The 14697-nt window shown below is 44.1% G+C and overlaps 1 protein-coding gene across 3 annotated transcripts in view; it reads left to right on the forward strand.

The window, feature by feature from the left end:
- Positions 1-14697, forward strand: part of slc2a9l2 (solute carrier family 2 member 9, like 2) — a 203831-nt gene that overhangs the window by 69015 nt on the left and 120119 nt on the right. For all 3 annotated transcript variants that reach the window (XM_020484616.2, XM_020484607.2, XM_020484600.2), the window contains one exon: positions 4964-5096. In XM_020484616.2, the coding sequence (XP_020340205.1) occupies positions 4964-5096 (133 nt within the window). The remainder of the gene's footprint in view (positions 1-4963; positions 5097-14697) is intronic.

A 14697-nucleotide genomic window follows, 5' to 3' on the forward strand; every position in this document is an offset into this window, starting at 1 on the left:
CCCGCTCGTGCAGTTACATCAGCGGACGGATCAGCAGGGCTCCGTGTGGTAAACCAGGCCTATTGGCAAAATATGTATAATGGCCGAAGAAATGTGTCCGAAGGGCCTCTTACGTCAGCAGTCCAAAGTGCTTAAGATAGCTAGCAGGCCGCAGATTAGCGGCTGTGCGTTCAGGGGTCGTTAGCTGCTATAATTCCAGGTGGAAAAAAATATTTTACAAATATCATAATAAAAATATTTGTGTATGTAAACTTCTGACCCACTGGAATTGTGATACAGTGAATTATAAGTGAATTATAACCTGCTGGAGCACGTGCTACGGATGGGTGTTGCCATCGTGACCAATGAACTGAGATAAGGCGGAGCTTTACCTAGCATGGACTTGTAGATGACCTGGAGCCAGTGGGTCTGGCGACGAATATGTAGCGAGGGCCAGCCGACTAGAGCATACAAGTCGCAGTGGTGGGTGGTATAAGGTGCTTTAGTGACAAAACGGATGGCACTGTGATAGACTGCATCCAGTTTGCTGAGTAGAGTGTTGGAAGCCATTTTGTAGATGACATCGCCGAAGTCGAGGATCGGTAGGATAGTCAGTTTTACTAGGGTAAGCTTGGCGGCGTGAGTGAAGGAGGCTTTGTTGCGGAATAGAAAGCCGACTCTTGATTTGATTTTCGATTGGAGATGTTTGATGTGAGTCTGGAAGGAGAGTTTGCAGTCTAGCCAGACACCTAGGTACTTATAGATGTCCACATATTCAAGGTCGGAACCATCCAGGGTGGTGATGCTAGTCGGGCATGCGGGTGCAGGCAGCGATCTGTTGAAAAGCATGCATTTGGTTTTACTAGCGTTTAAGAGCAGTTGGAGGCCACGGAAGGAGTGTTGTATGGCATTGAAGCTCGTTTGGAGGTTAGATAGCACAGTGTCCAATGACGGGCCGAAAGTATATAGAATGGTGTCGTCTGCGTAGAGGTGGATCAGGGAATCGCCCGCAGCAAGAGCAACATCATTGATATATACAGAGAAAAGAGTCGGCCCGAGAATTGAGCCCTGTGGCACCCCCATAGAGACTGCCAGAGGACCGGACAGCATGCCCTCCGATTTGACACACTGAACTCTGTCTGCAAGTAATTGGTGAACCAGGCAAGGCAGTCATCCCAAAAACCGAGGCTCCTGAGTCTGCCGATAAGAATATGGTGATTGACAGAGTCGAAAGCCTTGGCAAGGTCGATGAAGACGGCTGCACAGTACTGTCTTTTATCGATGGCGGTTATGATATCGTTTAGTACCTTGAGTGTGGCTGAGGTGCACCCGTGACCGGCTCGGAAACCAGATTGCACAGCGGAGAAGGTACGGTGGGATTCGAGATGGTCAGTGACCTGTTTGTTGACTTGGCTTTCGAAGACCTTAGATAGGCAGGGCAGGATGGATATAGGTCTGTAACAGTTTGGGTCCAGGGTGTCTCCCCCTTTGAAGAGGGGGATGACTGCGGCAGCTTTCCAATCCTTGGGGATCTCAGACGATATGAAAGAGAGGTTGAACAGGCTGGTAATAGGGGTTGCGACAATGGCGGCGGATAGTTTCAGAAATAGAGGGTCCAGATTGTCAAGCCCAGCTGATTTGTACGGGTCCAGGTTTTGCAGCTCTTTCAGAACATCTGCTATCTGGATTTGGGTAAAGGAGAACCTGGAGAGGCTTGGGCGAGGAGCTGCGGGGGGGGCGGAGCTGTTGGCCGAGGTTGGAGTAGCCAGGTGGAAGGCATGGCCAGCCGTTGAGAAATGCTTATTGAAGTTTTCGATAATCATGGATTTATCGGTGGTGACCGTGTTACCTAGCCTCAGTGCAGTGGGCAGCTGGGAGGAGGTGCTCTTGTTCTCCATGGACTTCAGTGTCCCAGAACTTTTTGGAGTTGGAGCTACAGGATGCAAACTTCTGCCTGAAGAAGCTGGCCTTAGCTTTCCTGACTGACTGCGTGTATTGGTTCCTGACTTCCCTGAACAGTTGCATATCACGGGGACTATTCGATGCTATTGCAGTCCGCCACAGGATGTTTTTGTGCTGGTCGAGGGCAGTCAGGTCTGGAGTGAACCAAGGGCTGTATCTGTTCTTAGTTCTGCATTTTTTGAACGGAGCATGCTTATCTAAAATGGTGAGGAAGATTACTTTTAAAGAATGACCAGGCATCCTCAACTGACGGGATGAGGTCAATGTCCTTCCAGGATACCCGGGCCAGGTCGATTAGAAAGGCTTGCTCACAGAAGTGTTTTAAGGAGCGTTTGACAGTGATGAGGGGTGGTCGTTTGACTGCGGCTCCTTAGCGGATACAGGCAATGAGGCGAGGCAGTGATCGCTGAGATCCTGGTTGAAGACAGCGGAGGTGTATTTGGAGGGCCAGTTGGTCAGGATGACGTCGATGAGGGTGCCCTTGTTTACAGAGTTAGGGTTGTACCTGGTGGGTTCCTTGATGATTTGTCTGAGATTGAGGGCATCTAGCTTAGATTGTAGGACTGCCGGGGTGTTAAGCATATCCCAGTTTAGGTCACCTAACAGAACAAACTCTGAAGCTAGATGGGGGGCGATCAATTCACAAATGGTGTCCAGGGCACAGCTGGGAGCTGAGGGGGGTCGGTAGCAGTGAGAGACTTATTTCTGGAGAGAGTAATTTTCAAAATTAGTAGTTCGAACTGTTTGGGTATGGACCTGGAAAGTATGACATTACTTTGCAGGCTATCTCTGCAGTAGACTGCAACTCCTCCCCCTTTGGCAGTTCTAGCTTGACGGAAGATGTTATAGTTGGGTATGGAAATCTCTGAATTTTTGGTGGCCTTCCTGAGCCAGGATTCAGACACAGCAAGGACATCAGGGTTAGCAGAGTGTGCTAAAGCAGTGAGTAAAACAAACTTAGGGAGGAGGCTTCTGATGTTGACATGCATGAAACCAAGGCTTTTTCGATCACAGAAGTCAACAAATGAGGGTGCCTGGGGACATACAGGGCCTGGGTTTACCTCCACATCACCCGCGGAACAGAGAAGGAGTAGTATGAGGGTGCGGCTAAAGGCTATCAAAACTGGTCGCCTAGAGCGTTGGGGACAGAGAATAAGAGGAGCAGGTTTCTGGGCATGGTAGAATATATTCAGGGCATAATGCGCAGACAGGGGTATGGTGGGGTGAGGAGCAACCAGATGCTGCACTTGACACATTTATGAAATTGCTTATTCCAGTTACTAATAAGCATGCACCCATTAAGAAAATTACTGTAAAAACTGTAAAATCCCAGTGGATTGATTGTAAATGTGTATGGTTGAGAGGGATGAGGCAAAAAGAATGGCAGAAAAGTCTGACTGCACATCCGATGGGCAAACAGTGTAAATTAAGAAACCATGTAACTAAATTGAACTTAAAGAAGAAACTGTACTATGAAACAAAGATTTATTATAGTAAACATCTTTGGAGCACCTTGAATTAAGTTTTGGTCAAAAAGGCATGGTTCCACCAGTCGTTGAATCAGATGGCTCATTCATCACAAAATCCACTGATGTTGCCAACTTCTGTAATTTTTTAATTGGCAAGGTTCGCAAACTTGGGCATGACATGCCAACAACAAATTCTGAGCCTACACATCCATGCATAACTAACCAAATAATGAAAGACAAGCATTGTCATTTTGAATTCCGTAAAGTAAGTGTGGAGGTGAACAAATTATTGTTTTCTATCAACACTGACAAGCCACCTGTGTCTGACAACTCGGATGGAAAATGACTGAAAGTGATAGCATACGATATTGCAACTCCGATTTTCCATCTCTTCTAACCCTACAGGAAAGTGTGCCCTCAGGCCTGGAGGGAAGCAAAAGTAATTCCGCTACCCAAGAGTCACGAAATTGGGCCGAAAAAAGGGGTAAAAAGTACAGTAGCTAAGATAGGTATAGGTCTGTCCATAATAAAGCTCTGCTCTGCCTTCTTAATTAACAACACTAGCAACAGTGCCTAGTTTTGTCGCACCTGGACGACTGGGTAGTTGGTCTCAGACGATCCCGCAGGTGAAGAAACTGGATGTGGAGGTCCTGGGCTGGCGTGGTTACGCGTGGTTTGCAGTTGGGCGTACTGCCAAATTCTCTAAAACTGTCACGTTCTGACTCTAGTTCCTTTATTTTGTCTTTGTGTTCGTATGGTCAGGGTGTGATTTGGGGTGGGCAGTCTGTTTATTTTTCTAGGTTGTGTTTATGTGTTTGGCCTGGTATGGTTCTCAATCAGAGGCAGGTGTCGTTCGTTGTCTCTGAATGAGAATCATACTTAGGTAGCCTTTTCCCACCTGTGTTTTGTGGGTGAATATTTTCCGTTTCAGTGTTTGCACCATTCGGGATTGTTTCGTTTTTCATTTTTGTACTTTGTATTCATTCTCATTAAAAGACATTATGGATACGTACCATGCTGCGCATTGGTCCGATCTCTCCTACTCCTCCTCAGAAGAGGAAGAGGAAATCCGTTATAAAAACGACATTGGAGGAGGCTTATGGTAGAGAAATTAACATGAAATTATCTGGCAACAGCTCTGGTGGACATTCCTGCAGTTAGCATGCCAATTGCACACTCCTTCAAAGCTTGAGACAGCTGTGGCATTGTGTTGTGTGACAAAACTGCACATTTTAGAGTGGCCTTCTATTGTCCCCAGAACAAGGTGCACCTGTTTAAAGATCATGCTGTTTAATCAGCTTCTGTCAGGTGTGTGGATTATCGTGGCAAAGGAGAAATGTTCACTGACATGGATGTAAACACATTTGTGCACAACATTTTAGAGAAAAAATATTTTTGTGCATATGGAACCTTTCTGGGATCTTTGATTTCAGCTCATGAAACATGGGACCAATACTTTACATATTTTTGTTCAGTGTATGGTGGTTATTTATTGTAATTCTCTGGTGGTTATCCTTCTTTCCATCTGTTATTATCTCTTGGGGTTCCTGCAGGAGTCCAGATGGAACTTCCTCTTTGCCTTCCTGGCCTTGCCTGCCTTGCTGCAGCTCTGTGTGCTGCCCTTCTTACCCGAAAGCCCACGCTTCCTTCTGATGGAGAGGAGGGATGAGGCCGGTGCAGAGAAAGGTAAACCCTATTAAATAAACACACGCACACACGTGTTTACATTGCCTTTGCATATATGGCCTGCTGAGATAATGACTCATCAAAAAGATGCTGCAGATACTGTGTTGTGTACTTATGAATATACTCATCACACATTGCATTGGAATGGATTACATGTTGTAACGTCTGCTTCCAACTCACACCCTCAAACACGTAAATCCCCTGAACACAGCTCACTTTCCAGCCCACACTTTCACACCTAGATCCCCTGAATGCAGCTCACTCTCCAGATCCCAATCAAATGAATTCTAATCAACAGTTCACACACCTGTATGTCATTATCACACACCATTTTGTTCAGTTCTTTGCACCCCATCTCTGTGAGGTATTGTTTGTTTTGTGACACTCGTCTTTCAGAACTCTTTTTCCCGTGATTTACTCCTCCCTTGTATGATAGTTTTTGCCTGCCTCACTGACAACGCCTTTTGCCTATTCACTGCCTGTACTTTAGATTTCCTGTTATCTACCTATTGCCTGATCTCCCGGACTATGTTACTAGCGTTTTCCCTGCCTGTACTTTTGCCCTTTTGGAACCCCTGTGTATGACCCTTTCCCTCCTCTGGACCCAGCTACCTGCTGCCTCCTGTGGTCCTTTTCAATAAACACCTGTTGCGCCCTGCACTTGAAACCAGCTCTCTGTCTCCCCTCGTGTTTGTACGGGAACATGTTGATTTTAGCTCTTCAATCAATGCTGTATCATGCTCTTGAGCTAGCCAAATTGCATAAATGATGCCAAAAACTCCTGCACAGTGCTGAATTACTGAGGTGCTCATACACATGTGACCAACAAGATGGTGCTGATGGAGAAGGGCGACATCTTACGAGTTCCAACCCAACTTTGCGATGTATGTACAGAAATTCTATTATCCCATATGACCGCCAAGCATCTCTGGACATCAGATTGAGAGTTACTAACCTCGATTTCGACTTCAAATCCGACTTAGCTGTTCCACTGTTCGTACTAGACTCTATTCCTTTGTTCCACGGGCTACCAAAACACTGCACTGGGAAAAGAGCTGTAGTCCTGGTGGCGCAGCGGTTTAACGCACCGCGTCTCATTGTTGCGGCATCACTACAGCCTGGGGTTCGATCCCAGGCTCTGTCATTACCACCCGTGACCGGGAGTCCTATAGAGTGGAGCAGAATTGTCAGGGTTAGGGGAGGATTTGGCCGGAGGGGCTTTACTTGGCTCATCTTGCTGTAACGACTCCTGATGGTTGCCTGTAGGCTGACTTTGGTCATCAGTTGACAAGCGTGGCTTGGCGGGTCATGTTTCGGGGGACGCATGACTCGACCTTCGCCTCTCCCAAGCCTGTTGGAGAATTGCAGCGTTGAGACCAGATAGGAATCACGAATTTGGAGAGTAAAAGGAGGGTAAAAAAAAATGGAGGCAGAGGGGGAAAAAATGCCGCTCCCTTCCGTTCTATTGTTAAATCTCCAGTCACTCGAGAATAAGATGCCGGTTGACCTTCATTCAAGTCTCATTGATAAGAGATTCTACAATTAGAATAAGCTACAATTATATGTCTTACTGAAACGTTGCTGGATGATGCCACTATGCACTTAGTAGTACTCGATGGATTGTCCATGCATCGGCAGGATTGTATAGTTGAAAGGAGGACTGTTTAAAAAATAAAATAAAATAGTATGCTGCTTCCAGTGTGAAGGAAATCTCGATCTTTTGCTCACCTGATTTAGAAAACCTTATGGTTAGTGGCAGACACTTTTATCTACCAAGACAGTTCTCAATGAGACAACTACAGTCAATGAACTGTATAGGGCCATAAACAAACAATAAACCGCTCACCCAAAGGCAGCATTTCTGGTGGGTGGAAACTAACGAGGAGATACTTAAAACCATCCTACCTCACTTCTACCAACACGTATCCTGCACCACTAGGGGAGCTAAAACTCTATTCTACCCCCAGAAACGCATACAAGGCCCTCCCCCGTTCTGCCTTCAGGATATCTGACAATGACTCCATTCTCCTGCTTTCTGTTTATAAATATAAGCTCAAACAGGAAGTACCAGTGATGCGCTCAATATGGAAGTGGTCGGCTGTAGCGAGGCTACAATACTGTTTTTCTTGTACAGACTGGGATAAATTCCGGGATTCATCCGATAGCATTGAGGAGTTTACCACAAGTCACAAGCTTCGTCAATAAGTGCATAGACGATGTCATCCCCACAGTGACTATAACAACGTATCCAAATCAACAACCATGGATTACAGGCAATATCCATGCTGTGCAAAAGGCTAGAGCTACTGTTTACAAGAAATGGGACACGGACACATACAAGAAAGCCCGCTACGACTTCAGACGAGACATCAAACATGCAAAAGGACAATATAGGAGGTTGGCAGAATATTCAAATCAAATTTTATTTTATTGGTCACATGCAGATGCATGCAGAGTGTAGCGAAATGCTTGTGCTTCTAGTTCCGACAGTGCAGCCATATCTAACAAGTAATCTAACAATTCCACAATAACTACCTAATACACACAAATCTAAGGGATGGAATAAGAATATGTACATATAAATATACGGATGGGCCATGGCCGACCGGCATAGACAAGATGCAATAGATGGTATAAAATACAGTATATACATTTGGGATGAATGCAAGATGTGTAAATATCATTACTAAAGTGGCAGTAATAAATTGACTTTTTTTAAGAGTGGCCAGTGATTTCAAGTATGCATGTAGGCAGCAGCCTCTCTGTGTTAGTGATGGCTGTTTAACAGTGATGGCCTTGAGATGGAAGCTATTTTTACAGTCTCGGTCCCAGCTTTGATGCACCTGAACTGACCTTCTGGATGGTAGCGGGGTGTATAGGCAGTGGCTCGAGTGGTTGTAGTCCTTCATGATCTTTTTGACCTTCCTGTGACATCGGGTGCTATAGGTGTCCTGGAGGGCAGGTAGTTTGCCCCGGTGATGCGTTGTGTAGACCTCACTACCCTCTGGAGAGCCTTACGGTTATGTGCAGAGCAGTTGCCGTACCAGGCGGTGATACAGCCCGACAGGATGCTCTCGATTGTGCATCTGTAAAAGTTTGAGTGTTAGATGACAAGCCACATTTCTTCAGCCTCCCGAAGAAGGTGCTGTTGCACCTTTTTCACCACACTGTCTGTGTGGGTGGACCATTTCAGTTTGTCCATGATGTGTACGCCCAAGGAACTTGAAACTTTCCACCTTCTCCACTGCTGTCCCATTGATGTGGATAGGGGGTGCTCCCTCAGCTGGTTCCTGAAGTCCACGATCATCTCCTTTGTTTTGTTGACATTGAGTGAGAGGTTATTATCCTGACACCACACTCCGAGTGCCCTCACCACCTCCCTGTAGGCTGTCTTGTCGTTGTTGGTGATCAAGCCTACCACTGTTGCATCGTATGCAAACTTGATGATCGAGTTGGAGGCGTGCATGGCCACACAGTCATGGCTGAACAGGGAGTACAGGAAGGGGGCTGAGCACTCACTCTTGTGGGGCCCAAGTGTTGAGGATCAGCGGAGGGGGGTTGTTTTTTCCTACCTTCACCCCCTGGGGTGGCCCGTCAGGAAGTCCCAATTGCACAGGGTGGGGTTGAGACCCAGGGCCTCAAGCTTAATGATGAGCATGGAGGGTACTATGGTGTTGAATGCTGAGCTGTAGTCAGTGAACAGCATTCTTACATAAGTATTCCTCTTGTCCAGATGGGATAGGGCAGTGTGATGGGGATTGCATTATCTGTGGACCTATTGGGGTGGTATGCAAATTGCAGTGGGTGTAGTGTGACAGGTAAGGTGGAGGTGATATGATCCTTGACTAGTCTCTGAAAGCACTTCATGATGATGGAAGTGAGTGCTACGGGGCGATAGTCATTCAGTTCTGTTACCTCTGCTTTCTTGGGTACAGGAACAATGGTGGCCATCTTGAAGCATTGAAGAGATTGAATATGTCCGTAAACACTCCAGCCAGCTGGTCTGCACATGCTCTGAGGACTCGGCTAGGGTCGCCGTCTAGGCTGGCAGCCTTGCGAGGGTTAACCCGTTTAAATGTCTTATTCACGTCGGCCACGGAGACGGAGAGGGGGGGCCGCAGTTCTTTGTAGCGAGCTAGGTCGGTGGCACTGTTATCCTCAAAGCGGGCAAAGGTGTTTATTTTGTCTGGAAGCAAGACGTCGGTGTCCGTGACGTGGCTGGTTTTCTTTTTGCAGTCCATGATTGCCTGTAGACCCTGCCATATACGTCTCGTGTCTTAGCCGTTGAATTGCGACTCCACTTTGTCCCTATATTGACATTTCACTTCTTTGATTGCTTTGTGGAGGGAATAACTACACTGTTTGTATTCTTTCATCCTCCCGGTCGTCTTTCTATGGTTAAATGTGGTGGTTCGCGCTTTCAGTTTTGCGCGAATGCCGCCATCTATCTACAGTTTCAGGTTAGGGTAGGTATTAATACACAGTGGGAACAACATTTTATATGCACTTCCTTATAAACTCACTGTGATTACGAATCAGTGTGTCAATCTATATATTACTCTCTGAGGCTACCCGGAACATGTCCCAGTCCTTGTGATCAAAACAACCTTTAGTCTTATTACACCGGCTCTGATGCTTGTTGTATGTGTCAGGGCTTGCAGACAATAATGGATTACAAAGCCATTAGTTGCCTAGCAATGGATAACTCCCAAATGAACTAAACACCATTATGCTCGTTCCGAGGAATATAACACTGTGCCTTTCATGAAAGCCCATGTTTTTCTGGATTACTGTGTGATCTCACTCTCTGTGGCCGATGTGAGCAAAACGTTTAAACAGGTCAACAATCAGACAGAATACCAGGGAGCATTCTCAAAGCATGGGCAGACCAGCTGGCAAGTGTCTTCACAGACATTTTCAATCTATCCTTGTCCCAATCTGTAATCCCAACATGTTTCAAGCTGACCACCATTATCTCTGTTCCCAGGAGCTCCAAGGTAACCTGCCTAAATGACTATCGCCATGTAGCACTCACATCTGTAATTACGAAGTGCTTTGAAAGGCTGGTCATGACACACATCAACACCATCATCCCATTATCCTAGATCCACTCCAATTCGTTATGGGCCGATCCCGATTTAGGAATTTTTGCATTTCCTACTCACATTGCGGTATTTGGTATTCAGACTTACCTAATTCAGTCGTGTAACACGCTCTACAAGCTACCTTGCGCACTCTCAATAAATTTAATTAAACTGCTGAAAACCCTCCCACTTGCTGGCCAACAGATTTTCTTGTGAAGATTTCATTCAATGGGGTTTTAAGTACAATTATCTTAAGCCATCCCTTTAAATACATTACACATTTTTATTCAAATTTTGTTGACAGACTCAATAGAATACATTGAGAGAACAGGTTCAGAATATAGGGATAAATTAAAGAAAGCCATTTACAGTTGAAGTCGGAAGTTTACATACACTTAGGTTGGAGTCATTAAAATGTGTTTTTAAAACACTCCACAAATTTCTTGTTAACAAACTATAGTTTTGGCAAGTTGGTTAGGACATCTACTGTGCATGACAGAAGTAAATTTCCCAACAATTGTTTACAGACAGATTATTTCACTTATAATTCACTGTATCACAATTCCAGTGGGTCAGAAGTTTACATACACTAAGTTGACTGGGCCTTTAAACAGCTTGGAGAATTCCAGAAATTGATGTCATGGCTTTAGAAGCTTCTGATAGGCTAATTGACATCATTTGAGTCAATTGGAGGTGTACCTGTGGATGTATTTCAAGGCCTACCTTCAAACTTGCTTGACGTCATGGGAAAATGAAAAGAAATCATCCAAGACCTCAGAAAAAAATTGTAGACCTACACACATCTGGTTCATCCTTGGGAGCAATTTCCAAACGCCTGAATGTACCACGTTAATCTGTACAAACAATAGTACGTATAAACACCATGGGACCACGCAGCCGTCATACCCCTCAGGAAGGAGACGCGATCTGTCTCCTAGAGATGAACGTACTTTGGTGCGAGAAGTGCAAATCAATCCCATAAAAACAGCAAAGGACCTTGTGAAGATGCTGGAGGAAACGGGTACAAAAGTATCTATATCCACAGTAAAACGAGTCCTATATCAACATAACCTGAAATGCCGCTCAGCAAGGAAGAAGCCACTGCTCCAAAACCACCATAATAAAGCCAGACTACCGTTTGCAACTGTACATGGGGACAAATGTCCTCTGGTCTGATGAAACAAAAATAGAAAAAGGGGGAGGCTTGCAAGCCGAAGAATACCATCCCAACCTTGAAGCACGGGGGCGGCAGCATCATATTGTGGAGTGCTTTGCTGCAGGAGGGACTGGTGCACTTCACAAAATAGATGGCATCATGAGGAAAGGATAAAGATGTGGCTATATTGACGCAACATCTCAAGACATCAGTCCAGAAGTTAAAGCTTGGTTGCAAATGGGTCTTCCAAATGGACAATGACCCCAAGCATATTTCCAAGGTTGTGGCAAAATGGCTTAAGGACAACAAAGTCAAGATATTGGAGTGGCCATCACTAAGCCCTGACCTCAATCCTATAGACAATTTGTCGGCAGAACTGAAAAAGTGTGTGCGTGCAAAGAAGCCTACAAACCTGACTCAGTTACACCAGCTCTGTCAGGAGGAATGGGCCAAAATTCACCCAACTTATTGTGGGAAGCTTTTGGAAGGCTACCCGACATGTTTGACCCAAATTAAACAATTTAAATGCAATGCGACCAAATACTAATTGAGTGTATGTAAACTTCTGACCCACAGGGAATGTGATGAAAGAACTAAAGCTGAAGTTACTCACTATTATTTTTCACATTCTTAAAATAAAGTGATGATCCTAACTGACCTAAGACAGGGATGTTTTACTCGGATTAAATGTCAGGAATTTTGGAAAAAATGAGTTATTAAATGTACATGGCTAAGGTGTATGTAAACTTCCGACTTCAACTGTATTTATTTTCGTCTCTGTTTCAGCACTAACTGGTAGATTTAAAAACACTAATCTTGTAGTTTACATTTTAGGGTTAGGAAAGTATGAATCATTACAATAAAAACAGTTTGGAGAGCCTTTATGCACAAAATACTGTATATGGATGAATTCAAAATTACAGTGGTTTGATTAATCCTGAAAGTCGTCATATTGACATTCCGTCCATTAAATATTGGAAGGTGGAAGGAAAGTGTACAATAGGGGTTGAACAATAATCCTATAAATCTACCCTAAATCTCACTAATCATGTATGACAACTATTCAGTTGTTGTGAACCGTGGGCCAGGCTCCAGGTTTAACTTGCTTTGTGTAGTCAGTTCCATAATGATTCAAATAGGCTACATTTCCTAAGGTATTGCACAACCTTAGCCTAGTATGATCCACTAATGCGAATGATCCTCAGGAACAATTTAAGGAATTTAAATGTTTCTATATTTAGATATAAATATAGAGATGCAGTGCCTTAGACCGCTGTGCCACTCTGGAACCCATATGTGACAGAGGAAAGAAAGGTAAACAGAATGGAATGATACATTTATTTTTGAATGTGGGTTCCTAACAAACAATGTTTGCAGTCATTCACAAATGTTGTTGTGACATTTGGTGTGCTCTGGGAGAGGATACAATGTTAGTTCTTATTAATGGTCTCTGTAATTGTAAGTATATGCGTTGCATTGTAGTACATTAAAGATCCATTCTTCTTACTTGGCACGCATTCCTAGGGGTTCCAGTAGGCCTAAGGCCTACTTATCTCTGACATTGAACAAACATAACCAAACATTTTATTATTGTGCATTTTCAAGCAAAGGTAAGGCTATGTTCACACTGTTATTGTAAATAAAGTGCATTTCTCTTTGAATCAGTTACCATGCCCCACCCTTTTTATATTGTTGGTAATGTTGGTAATTATCAACTCTAAAAACGTTTGTGTAGCAGCTACAAACTTAAACCGATCATATTGACGGAAGTCGGCAGACTCTGAGCTAGAGCATGGAAAGTGATTATATTTGGGGATCCTTATGTTAATTGTGATTGGTGCTTTTAATCAATATTGTACTGCCTTGTTTTGGAGCTGTGTGTCTAGTGCATGTTTCAGGTATCCCTGTCCTATCCATGGGGCACGCAGTCCTATAACCAAATACAACTAAACAATACAAAGATAACATGTCCTTGTACATAAGGCGTGGAGAATGGGAATTAAAAGCAAAGATAAGATGCAACAATTTATTTTCTGCTTCTCGTTGTTCAAATGCACAATCAGGGTCTCAAGAGCTCAAATGTTGTGCTACAGACACATTCAGAGTTATACAATATACATTTATTTCAATCAAGACTGTTACTTACTGGAAGGTGTGCTCAGAGAGGACAATGTTTCTAGATGGACTAAGATCATTGCCATATAACTACTTTCACAATTGATTATACTTTAGTAAACATTACCACGCCAACCGACAAAGCAAGAGGATCTGTGAATGAATGCAAACACAGTTTATAAAGGCAAAGCCTCGTTCTTGATTGCCAACGAGCTGCACCTGGCGAGACAGAAGAAAGCTACTCTTAGAGTTCACCGGTCACACCTGCATGAAAGAGTATGTTGATGCTTCTAGTGTTGATGCAACCGCTTTTGCCGAACTGTCCACATACTTGACAAAATCAGTCATATTTCTGACTTTCCCTTAAACCTTTTGGCAAAAGAACGGCATGGGGTAGCAAGGCACAGGACAAACAACATGCTACATTTGAAAGTTCACTTTTATACCGTCTAGCCTAATGTCTGATATCCCTAAAGGATTGTGTGATCAGTGAAGTCTATGGAGACATGATTCTCCCTGGTCTTTGAAGTCATGTTATAAATTACCCATGGGGACCTTTGAATAGACTGCCTTCTGCCTTTGTACACAGGAATATCCCACAGTCATGTTTCCTGGGAAAGGCTAGGATGGTTGAGAGTTAACTTGGAAGGATGTGCTTTTTTGAGGAAGTTCTACTCTTGACAGAATGGGGCTAAGAACCTTATGTTAACTTGAAGTCTAAAGGAATATCTTTTTTCCAGATCATCCAATACTGTCGCATTTACGGTCCATTTTTCATTAAAATATTTATTGATTAGTACTCCTAGTGTCCAGCCATCTCATTTTACATCCCTGGCTACTGTAATCATCTGTGTCCATATTGTTATTCTTCACTGATTTAGGAGTAAGCCTTAACGCAGCGTGCAACCCTCTTTGTATAGTGGCTGTCATTGATGCAACATGATCTTTCCTCTGAAAAGAGCCTTTAAAACCCCTCGGAGTCGATGTCCGTGCCCACGCAGAAATCAAATTAGCATAATACGAAAATCGCCATTTAAAAACAAAATCGGTAAATTTAAGCTAGAGATTGCATTAGCCGATGTTGCACTTCTGCAGAGAAAGGTGACAGAGCTACAGCGGTGAGACACATCAGACCATGAGGCAATCCCGAAAATGTATTTTCTCACTAAATCGTCTGTAGCATCCAAACGGTTTGGCCTACAAACGGAGAACACCATCATGTTCGTAAGAGTCATCGTTCCACAGA

The sequence above is a fragment of the Oncorhynchus kisutch genome, linkage group LG1 (assembly GCF_002021735.2).
Source record: "Oncorhynchus kisutch isolate 150728-3 linkage group LG1, Okis_V2, whole genome shotgun sequence".
NCBI classification, from domain to species: Eukaryota; Metazoa; Chordata; class Actinopteri; order Salmoniformes; family Salmonidae; genus Oncorhynchus; species Oncorhynchus kisutch.